The following is an 11,939-nucleotide window of genomic DNA, read 5'->3' as shown; positions in this document are numbered from 1 at the left end:
CATAGAAAGCTGAAAGACATGAGGCAAGAGCCTACTGATGAACAATTAAACCAAATTGGGGTTAGATGATAGGAGTAATTTAAATACACATATTAGGAAAGTAATCAGAGTCTAGAGTTTATTTTAAATGCTCTCAGGTAAAAATCATGATTTAGCTGGGTCTGACTTGTGCCAGCTAGTTCTAGAATTGAACTGGGAAATCTCTGTTGGACAAAAATGTTACTCAATGCAGTTTTAAATGACGTAAATTTTCACAGCTTCTCATGGATTGATTGTCCCATCACCTCAAAGATCTTGGAGGTGTTAAAGCTTTTCTCCTGAGTCTATGCTTCAATTTTTCCATTTAAAAATTTCACTCAAATACTTTCAGTAAGTGGCAGGGGTGGGGGAAATAAACTAAACATTTTGCTTGGTTGTTCGAATCTTCCAATATTGCCAAACTTTTACCAAGTTCCTCTTAATTGTCATTTGGCCAATCTAAGTGCATTTACTGGAAGTAATGCCTTTAATCATTCTTCATAAATTGCTCTCCCAGGTCTGTAATTTTGAAGGGTTTCCACTGAATTCTTTCCCAGTTGTTGTAAGAATGCATCACATTTTTAAACATGATCTTACCACTGCTATAGATAACCTTGTCCCCCTTCCCTGCTCCAGTTCTCTCAATCAAACTTAAATTCAAGTATATGGCTATTTCCTTAAGATTGTTGTATATGTTTTTTTCTGTATGTTGACACAGGGTCCAATATAATTGTGTTATTTGCTAAATAGTACTGCTTCCTCTTTATATTGCTGCCCATTCTTCCCAATATCTTCTTAGTGTTCAGGGTTGGAGACATTTCTGTCTTTATCTCCTTCATCTTAGCAGCTTGCATCTGCCATTGGCTTGTGATGTGGTCTTTGATTTTAGTTGGGAAGTACTCTTTCATCAACGTTTCCTAGCAAGTTACTTTATGCTATATTTAAAACAGACCAGACTTGTTATGGAGTCTCTGTTTGGGGGTATAAAGTCATCCTGTAAAGAAACCATTACAGTTTACTTAGGGATGACTTACTATCGAGTCTGAAGGGTAATTAGGATTTTGTCCACGTGCCAAAATGGTTGGCACGTAGTCATGCAACTGTAATTCTTGGCACTTGAGCAGTTTGAGATTCAACATTGCTCACACTGGCCTGATGAGCATGCTTGGGCCCAGTAGCTGCCCTGAGGGGAGAGAATTAACTAGGTATATACACAAGGCTGGGCAAACCCTGAAATTTTAGTCTGAGAGAATCACAACCACCTCTGGGAGGCAAGGTGAGGTGGCCTCCATCCTACCTTTTAGCTAAGATGTTTAGGAATGGGATATCCAGGTTTTAGCCCCCACCTCTAAGAAGCTTTGAACACGGCTCTCTCGTTTCTCAACAAAGTGCTTTAAGTACCAGACCACAGAATAGGCTTTATCCTGCACTTACTGCAGTCTTCCTTTTTGAAGCTGGCTGCCTAGGGAGATGAGAGGGAGATCTGTGAGGCCAGAAGGACAAGCATAAGGTAGAAGGAACGTGGCTCAATGAGATGGCTGCTATTTTAGGAGCAAGGGGGTCCTGGGTTCTAAAATCCAGGGGAGTCAAGTGACTTCAGTATTTCTCAGAAACAGGTTTATTTTGAAATATAGATTACGGACATGAAAGTAGCAAGTACACAACAGAAAACAAGATGACACCATTTCTCCATTTTAAACATTTAATAGTGCACTTATTGATTATACTCTGTACAGACATATATAGCATGTTATAAACCTCTTCCTTTCTTTCACTTAGACCATAATCATGTAAAGCATATTTACAATAGAAAAAAAATACTTGAGGTACAAAAAACCCAAAAGAATATTTGAGGTATAAATACAAGTATATTTTAAATAATCTTTATCATGCTTTATCTAGGACAGTACATTGTGGGCAAGTATACATGTTTACAATAGAATGGTATGTACAACATACGATTTTACAAACTGTTTGAAGCTGAATATGCAAGGGCTCCCAATTCGTGAGGAACACTGATACTGGAAACACTACATTATTTGCCATAACAAAAAATCTTCATCCATTAAGGAAAACTTAATAACACTGACAATGGTAACTTAGTCTCAGGCAAAAATCCATCTTACACCTCATTCATACGCTAGCCATAAAATACATTTATCACTTAATACTGCATCTCTAAATCAAATCCCTATCTTTACAGTAAAACCTGTATAAAGACCACCTTTTCCAGAGGACCTCTTTTAGTTTCTTACTGCCCATAGGAAGCGATTGTCAGTGAGAAATATTTTAGAGGGCTAAAAAAAAAATCTATATATTAACTAGCTCACTCTAAAGCTTCTAGTTTCACACTAATGTGCAGATTTCAGAAATACAGGTACAGGAGAGGAAAATTTATATAAATCTTCCTTGTCAACTTCCTTTCTCTGCTGTCATAGGAGTCCTAATGACAGGACTTCCATGTCTACAATTTTCTTCATAAGCTGTTAAAATACAGTAAAATATACTAAGCTGGTTAAGACTGTATACAATTATCATAGCAGATCTAGGAGTAAATGCAACAATACTCACTTTTAGGCAACACAGCTATTGACATTTATTCACTTGACTACTACAGAGGAATTTCAGCCGTAAGCTCATAACTGTATTCTCCTCATTGTAATAGAATCACTAAATGCTCCTAAAAAGATCTGGATAGGCAATGGACAGTACTCTGAGCAATGTAGTATGGCAGTTGCTTACAAGTTAACAAAGATATTGACTGGGGAAAATACAAAACCAGCAAGAGCAAAGGATGATTGGTGCTGCAGCTGGCCCATTGGTAGTCAGATTCCAGGTTGAACTGTCTCCAATACATTAAAATCCATTCCGCTTAATTATCAGTGTACCAGACACCATACTTCTAATTCGACTTTTGCTACTCCTTTCAACCATTAACACACTCATTCACACATTAATTTCTGTGCAAACCTTTCTTCGCTTATCTCAGTGAGAACACATTGAAGAGTACCAACTATTCCAGTGGATACACCAGTCCCTCAAACACGTTAGATAAAATGACAGATACATACATAAAGCTAATAGCACATGGGATCACGCATCTTTACCATGTTACATAATATACTTATGTTTAAAGAGTTTTAGCTTCTCAGAAGCAATTCAAACCATCTAATAGTTTAGTTTATCTTTTTTGAAGTCCTCCTATATATATTCCAGTCAAGATCTATACTATAGACCTTACATAGACAGGAAGCAGCTTTCGGATGTATGGTATTGCCACAGCCTTATAGTAACGCTCACGGTCCAGTTCATGATCTTGTTCTTCCATGATATGACTTGCAGGTTGTGCTAGAATCCATTCTGCCATGACAATCCTTGGTTTTTGGGACTATATACAGGGATGATAATGAATAGTTGTTCCGCCTCAGCAGTCACCTAGATTTTACTTCTTTAGTCTCAAGATTCTGAACAAAAGAGTCTCTGATCTTAACAATTTCAGATGCACATAAGTGTCCAAAAGATTTGGTGTACCATTCTGGCATGTGGCCCCTATAGCATGGAGAAAAAGCAAATGAGAAACAGGTCCACAACTCTGGTCTTTACTAAACAAAAGCATAAAAGTGAACATCCTATTTGCTACAGATTCTTCCTAAAATCCGACAGAATATAACGTTAAGAAAAACCTTCCACCAACTTTGGAAAGCTCTTTATTGCATCTTAACTGCTCCAATCTATTCTCCATGATGTACTGTCTTTGTTCAATCACGGTGAATAAGATCTGCTGAGATGTCATCAAAACTTTGTTTCTGATATCAACTTATGCAGCTGTGCGTAAATAATACCTCCCTCTCTCTTCCCACCCAAATGTTCCTGCTATAAAGAAAACGAACCAGCACACATTTTCAAAAAAGGTACATAATTGGCTTAATGAATAACACTGAAAGATGCATCTCCCTAGCTCTCTCATGCCATAATGAAGTTAGGTTGTGTGCTTTCTATGGCCGAAACTGTCTTCACTGGTTTTGCGAGGTACACAGCATGGATTAGAAAGTTCCGAATGTACCTTGAACCTTAACTTACTATTAAAATATTGATATTTTGTGAACACTGCCATGCCATGGGATTTACAAAACTCGGGCTCTCTTTCAGTCCTTATAATGAAGATTGTAGTGCCTCAAATTCCTGATTTGATACTTTTTTTTAAATGATCCCAGTAGATGTCACTATCATTTCAGATACAGGATTGTAACATTTAAGCCTATTTGTTTAATTAATGTTGTATGTTACAACCTGCTTACCCCTGCCCCACAGAACTGCCTCCATCAAAGACTGGTGGGACAGAAGCAGAAGACCATACCTTAAATCAATCCTGCACATGTAGGTGAGTTTGGATTTTCCTGACCCGCAGGGTTCAATCAGATACCTGGATAAGAGCACGTTAACTCTAACACCAACCATTGGAGCATGGTCATGATCCACTGAGGTGGCTAAAAGCACACAGGCCCCTTTGGGGAAGTTTGTCCTCCATGTTCTATTAAAAACAATTAGGAAAGAATTGTCTTACATTAGGTGGTTGCTTGATTTTAGAAAAAGGGACAAGTTTCTAATAGTGTTAGAATAAAAGTAGAAGAATGCAAGATGTAGCACACATGCACAAACCTGCCTTTCTTCTATAGTATAGGCAAGATTGTCTGAACATCTCTTATACACAAGAAAAAAGTTTTTGATGGCTTCCAATCACCAGGTACATGAAATCTCACCTTAAGACTACGAAGTCTCTAGCTGGGTGTGGGGCCATGCTGTTTTGGACATATTGGTAGATATCTGTCTGACTGTCCAAGGTTTCAATTACTTTTGAATCCAAGAGATCTTCATCCCAAAGATGCTGTTCTTTCAGTAAACGGTTTAAAATCTCTTCAGGCATGGCAGGGACTTCAATGGTGGACTTCCACAGCCGCAGTGGGGGCCCGTCAGATACCTGGGAACATAAGCACGGACTTCTCAGGATTATTACAATTTATGCTTTCTCTTTCCTGTTTTCCTAGTATTGGGAATACATAGAAAATCAAAGCACCATGTAAGGTTGTTATTGGAAAGACTATCTTTCTTACGGAAACCTGATGTTTAACTGAATAAAACATCATAGCCTGGTAGAAATAACGAGCCTTTCTTAAGTTGTACAGGTAGCTATCAGAATTTCAAAACGTGACCCTACCCTGAAAAAGTATTGTATGAAAAGCATCTTGATGTGCCATGGATATTATATTGCCTCCCTGGTGTTAGCTGAAATGTAATCAATTACAAATAAAGGAAAATGTTTTTTGGTTCCCTTCCTCACTGCTCCGAGCTTTGTATATTTGAGCTTAGTCCAAAACAAGAAGGTCTTCCTTACCATTTCCTGTCATAAATATTCTTGCAGGCCAACTAATGCCTTCAGTTACCTCTGTGAAACACTTGGCTTCTAAGGGTTTTAATGTGTCTAACTGCTCCTGCTACTCAGAATATAATAACAATATTTTGAAGATGCACATGGCTGAATGGAATGTACTCACTGCCTCTTAGCTATTAGGGCTCCTGAGCTGACAAGACAAAACTCATTTTTGTTACTTATAGCTGTACACTTGAAACTCTGGATACACCTGAAGATCAGCTCTAATGTGATGGGGTTTTCACAAAGTTGCTTTTCAAAATACAGCCACACTTTCTCTGTTTGCAAAATAAAAGCATTGCTGAAGCCATACTTTTTAGATTTATTAGAGTATATTCTATATTGGCCAAACCATTAGACCCAAGGCTTCAGTGTTAAAAATGAGATAGAACTTTACCTTTTTATAGGCCAGCTCTGCTTGCTCAGATGTTGAACAGTTGACCCAACCTTTAAATTTTTCCTTCATGTCCTTGAGTAGATCATCCATGCAGTCCTGGAGGTAACAGTGATAGTCAGAGGACTCTGTGCTGTTGTTTTGTCCAAGCTCCTCCAAGCTGAGAGGTCTAAGATCTTGCTCTGTATAAGAATTTCGACATCTGCTCATTTCTTCAGGAATCTGGAAGTAGCACAGAGAGAGAGAGAGAGAGAGAGAGAGAACTCATACCAAGACACTTTAACCATGCTGTGAGAAACACTGTTTTGAGTCAAAGAACTGAGCAGGATGGACACTGTAAATTTAAAATCCACAAATGATAGTCGCTCCAGTCATCTGAATTTGAAAGTGCCTGTAATCTCCCTCAGACATACAATTACATTGTATGACAACTAACACAGAGCATGCAGTTAAACAGAGCAGTGTACTAATGAAAGACCTGATCAAACACAAAAGGGAAATCTCCAACTGCTGAAAGAAATACTTACACTGTACTTCACTTCCACCTTCTGCAAGTCAAAAACAATCCCCAGCCACACCCAGGATCAGAAAAAGTAGTGAATGGTGTGTGTGTTGTACATGCTCACATGTTTGAAAAAGAAGGAAAATGTATGTGAAAATTACATAGGACCACACTGTAAAAGGACAAATGGAACGTGAAACACTTGGAAGCTAAGAAATCTCAAAATTAAGATTTCTGATGCAACTTTAAATGTAGCCTGCCTATGCTTGTCCATAATGATATTTTTAAGACTTTACATTTTATTTAACATCCAATTTATCAAATGAAAATTTAACCATTTAAAGACACATCAAATACCCCAAAGTATGTGTAAATACATACATACATCTTCTATTAACCCAGGTCAATGTCCACAGATAACTTGTGTGTTTTTTCTTTCTCTTTCTTTCAATTGCTGACAGTTACTTTACCTTTTAGTCAATGTTATGCATTTGTGTTTTTCCGTCTGTGTGTGTAACCTCCTTAATTCAACCTTTTTTTTTTAATCAGGACTCTGCCTGATACAAGCTCGCTATCATCTACTTAGCTCCTCTTTTAGATTTCAAATAATTTCAAATTTGTTCTTAAATGCTAGCTCGTAAAACTGGCACTTTCCTCAAAAATGTTTCTCAGGGAGCAGGCAGATGTTCACTTAATGACATGATGGGAATCTAATCTAAACAATCATACTTCCTGCCACAGCACATGCAATGCAGGAGGCATGACTGTTTGGATTGGGGATCAGATCCCAATCATGCCACTGCCAGCAGGAAGCCTGGGGCATGGGTTTACAAATTGAGCCCCCCCGCAAACTTGGCACGTGCAAACACACAGGCTCCCTACTTGAACCTCGTAACAGGTAGCCTCTCCTTAATGCTGGCACCCCTGTAGACCCCCGAAAACCAGTGTGTAGCTGGGCTGTGTAAGCCATTTTTACAGGTCCCAGCACACCAGAGATCCTGGGATCAGGAATCTCTCCTTGACACTAGGGATATCTGAAACACCTTGAAGTTTCTTGTTTTGCAGCTCCCCAGAGCTGCGAGGCAAGGGAATCAACCTAGGGCAAAGACCTGGGGCTCCCCATAACCAAGCATTTTAAAGGGCCTTGTTCCACAGCACTTGGCTGCCCCAGCCCCTCTCCTGACCCCCATCCCAATGCTGATGTTGACAGTCAGCTAATCATCAGCATGGGCATGCTACACATTCAAATTATGGCTCCATACAAAAAAGCCACAAAGATGTTGCACATAAACTGTGGAATATCTTTTTTGTTGATTGACCACTATGTCACCATAAATCAGCTGAATGTGTACCACTACTACTATTTATGGTGCAATTAACACATTAATTATGTCTTAAATATTATATGTGCCAGAAGTCTTACTGGTTTGGAGGCAGGAGAATCTCTCTCACCAAAATCTAAGAATTTCCACCAAAATTCTAAGCAAGCACCTTTTTTCCCCTTCTACCCTGTAGAACAGCGACTTGATAGGACAGTTTTCCTGAAGTTTTTTAAACCAGTTAGTGATTTTAGGAGTGCCAGTCCTCTTCCAAGCAAATGTAATTTTTCAGCCACTAGAAGCTGTGCAATCAATTCTGTACGACTTATGTTACAGAGTTCTCGGGAAGGTTCGATAAAATCATTAAGGGTTTCTTATTATTTCCCTTACCGTGTCTCTAGCCATTTTCCAGAACATTTTGATTCTGGGACACATCCCCCATATGTGGTAAAATACAATATTATTTAATTACGTTATCCTGTTATTCTTTATATAGGACCCTTGCCTCATTCAGTCAGGATCTGAGTGAACTATGCTAGTTGAGGAGCAGCTGTTCAATACTTTGTTCTGTTTGATATGTGGTCATGTGCTGTATTTACTGCACACTGGTCAAAACCCTGCTATGAAGACCACATTGGCTACTCCAAGATTCTTATCACTGGAAGCAACTGTGCTTCAGCTAATGAAGACTGCTGGGAAATGCAGTAAGATCCTATGTTACAGATAGGACCAAAGCCACCAACACATTCAGTCAAAACTATTCTTTAGTTCTGGTTGCCTAATTTGAGATTGGATCTCTGAAAAAAAAAGCAGCGATTTGAACATTCAATAATTCTAATATTATAAAAGCCGTAGTCTGTCTGTCTATAATGCTTTATTTGCGCTCTGACTGGTTGACTGAAACAGCCAGAGTGCAAATAAGCATTTGGACAGGAGGTGATGGCACAGCAGAGTGCCACCATGATGATGGGGACATGGGACTATGGGGCCTTGCTCCCCCAACCCTGCTCCCCACAGGTGGCGACAGTGGGGAGGGGCAAGGCCACTGGAGCTGGCCTCACGCCCCCGCACCCTGCTTGCTCCTTGGAGGTGGCAGTGGCAGCGTGGGGGGGTTGGTTGGGGGGAGCGGGGTTGGGATGCCGTGGGGGACAGGGGCGAAGCCACCAGCACCCCCCCTTTCCATCATGGGGGGGGAAGAGGAGGAGCAAGCCTGAGGGGGTGGGGAGAAGCCGGCCTGCCGCAGTGTGGGGGGAAGCAGTGGGACCGACCTGGCCCGGCAGCAGCAGGGGTAGGGGAGGAGCGGGCCTCCTCTTGCCTCGGGCCCGGGCCTACTCCTCTACCACCCCTCTTTCCATGTCAGCCCTGAGGCTGCTTCTCCCATCCCCCTACCACCACCAGGTCAGCCGGACCCACTGCTTCCCCTGCCACTATGGCGGGCTGGCTTCCCTCCACCCTTGGGCCTGGTCCTTCCCCACATCAGGCCCAGACCCACTTCTCCCCTCCCACCACTGCTGCGGTGGGGAGCAGGGGAGTGGACCTGGACCCCAAGCATGAGGTGGGAAGGGAGGAGTGGGCCCAGATGGGGCGGGGGGTCTGTCTCTGCTGGCGCCCCCCCGTTATTCTTGACTGGCAGTTGGCTAGTGCTAAATAATGATGTTCCTACTGAAAAGTCCCCATTGCTGTTTGGTAAGCTTTAGATAAAGCACCTCCACTGCCAATTTGAAGTGTGGGACACTGATACAAGAGATGCTCCAGGCACTTTAATTAGAGTGGCTCTTGGAGCTGTTCTAATTAACTGCCCCTACCCCCAACCCCTGAAGCACATGTAAAAATGCCCATGGTGACCACCCATTAAAATCTGGCATAAGGTATTTGCCTGGCATCATGGAGAGATTGGTGAAGACATGAACCCAGGTCTCCAAGGTGGCCTTTGCCTGCTTAAAACCATGGAACTTTTCACTCTTGAAATCTCCTGCTTCCTTTTCTATGGAATCCTGACATACTCTCTCCTCTGCACTGAACAGGGCAGGATTATGTAAAAACAAATAGTATTGGCTCCTGTAATTCAAAGACAATATCATATTGTATGCATACACAAGCAAGATGCTGTGAATTATAGCTATGTTAACTTACATGGTTCTGACTTTCCAAACTTTGAGTGCTTGATGGCACTACCTACCTGAATACTTCTTGTAGTGGGTTTTTAGATGCAACTTCCCTGATTTTTAGAAAAGCAAGTAGTGAAAACAAATTCTGCCACACAGAAGTGTACTAATTGGATCTTTTGTCAGCAGGGTTTGAAATGATAGCTCCCCAGCACAGACCTGAGTCCACTTGAACTAACTGCATAGTGAGAGATTGGCCAGCAGAGGGAGGTGAGTCACATCTTTGTAGTAGGTTTTGGTCTATTTGCAGACAGCAGAGGAATGCTAACACTGAAGGAATCCCGAGTTCCACCTAGGTGAGGGTGTGGATATTGTCCCAGTGGTTACAAACCCTTTAACCTCTGCTTCCTGTCCATAGTTCCACACTCCAATGCCTGCCCTCCTCCTGCTCTTTGCCCTGCTTTGCGAAGTCCTGAGATTTTAGCACAAGTCCTGTGCTCTTTGCTGTTTGACTTAAATCCTCAATTCTTAACAGCAGCATCTTGCCTTTTGTTAAATAGAAGCTGGAATTCTCATACAAGTTCTTGATCATGATCATTGTAGTGAAAAGTTTGAAAATGTGACCCAAGAGGCAGGATCAAGTCTCAGTTTTTTGGATGTTTGGGGTCAGATTCTATTCCATTTCTTAAGCATGCAGGTAGACTCAGGTTCTCACATATTCCACCTTGTTCAAGGCCCTGGAAAAAACTCTTAGTACAACGAGGTGGGTGGGTCTTCCTTTTCCTTGGCACTTTTTGATCGAGTCTTATGGATCAGTTGATGGTGTGTTACAAAAGTAGATTTTCAAGGACTTGAACAAGGTGGACTAGAAACACACTTACGTGCCCAATAGGTGGAACAGAATCTGGCTCTTGGAAGTGACAATGCTTGCTGCCTACCCCTGCTAAAATATACACATAAGCACCAATATGTATACATATGGATTTTAAAATGTACTTTTACTCTAATTATATAGTCCAAAGTAAAATATACTTGTTTTTCTAGAGAGGAGTAGGTGTCCATTTTGTTTTGCAAAATTCTTTCAACTCAGTGCTGTACCAATGGGACTATGTTTCACAGACAATCATCTCACCTGGAAGAGCTTCTTGCACTCAGCAATCATATGGGCCAGTCCCTGGGTAGCAGCCAGATTTTCATTTAAATCTTTCTGATCAGGTTTGCCCAGACTGGGCTTCCGTTGCATCACCCTATGCAAAGGGGTGGGGGAGGGTGGGAATATGAAACGTTCAAAATTAGTGAATGGAGAAGATGACAACTCTTGTTACAGTTTGGTAAGAAGGCAACATGATTGCAGAATGCCCTGATGTCTTTACATAAGCTCTGGGTCATGCCAAGATTGCCCTATTGCAAGATGCTACTGATGTCTTTACTGAGGCTGTTCCTATACCATATACCTTTTTGCAGAGTTGTCTGTATTTGTAACAACCCTATAACAGAGAACAAAGACTGGGGATACAATGTTTATTTTCAACCTAATGCTTCTAAGTTTTCTAAGACATCTGAAATAAATTCCTTCCCTGCACTCTTTATCATCTGCTAATAGTAGAATCCCAGTGCCTACCATATACCAAAAACAGTAGCACAGGAACAGCAGTTCAAAGCTACATTCTTCTATATTTCTGTAGGCGTACCTTGGAGAAGAATTCTCTCTCTTGAGAGTATTTAAGTGGAAGAGGGAGGGTGCTAAACACACAGCAAGGTTTGTTGGCGTCATCTGGTTCTCTTTCACTGCAGCTGTGACATCACTCAGGAAATAAAGCAGAATCTGTAGGACCTCCCTGTTCTCATCGGGTAGAAGCATAATGGCAGCCTTAATAGCCTGGAGACGCTGATCCTTCGGCACATCTGCATAATATTAGCAATTCTCTCATCAGCTCATTGATTTTCCACACACGCAGCATGAATACATCCCAAAGTAAACTCTGGCTTCACATTTTTTACTCTAGTTTGAAGTGATTTCCTTTAGGATGCATACCATTCATAGGTAACATGAAGGATTTTTTTTTCCTTTTTATTGCCACCAGCTTAACTACCCTCAGTTATTTCCTGCCTGGAGAAAAACTCGAGTGAAAAAAAGAGTTGTGCTTACTCCAGAGTTAATTTTAGAATTTAA

At 41.0% G+C, this 11,939-nt stretch overlaps 1 protein-coding gene across 1 annotated transcript in view; it reads right to left on the bottom strand.

Annotated features, from left to right (window-relative positions):
- Positions 1-1,706: 1,706 nt before the first annotated feature.
- Positions 1,707-11,939, bottom strand: part of DLC1 (DLC1 Rho GTPase activating protein) — a 407,289-nt gene continuing 397,056 nt past the window's right edge. The window contains exons 13-18 of the mRNA XM_025200150.1: positions 11,458-11,671; positions 10,899-11,013; positions 5,844-6,062; positions 4,779-4,996; positions 4,376-4,549; positions 1,707-3,567 (exon numbers count right to left, since the gene is read on the bottom strand). Of these exons, the coding sequence (XP_025055935.1) occupies positions 3,450-3,567; positions 4,376-4,549; positions 4,779-4,996; positions 5,844-6,062; positions 10,899-11,013; positions 11,458-11,671 (1,058 nt within the window). The 3' untranslated portion in view covers positions 1,707-3,449. The remainder of the gene's footprint in view (positions 3,568-4,375; positions 4,550-4,778; positions 4,997-5,843; positions 6,063-10,898; positions 11,014-11,457; positions 11,672-11,939) is intronic.

The sequence above is a fragment of the Alligator sinensis genome, unplaced genomic scaffold (genome assembly GCF_000455745.1).
Source record: "Alligator sinensis unplaced genomic scaffold, ASM45574v1 scaffold516_1, whole genome shotgun sequence".
Classification (NCBI taxonomy): Eukaryota; Metazoa; Chordata; order Crocodylia; family Alligatoridae; genus Alligator; species Alligator sinensis.
This window is presented reverse-complemented; position numbering and strand designations above follow the sequence as displayed.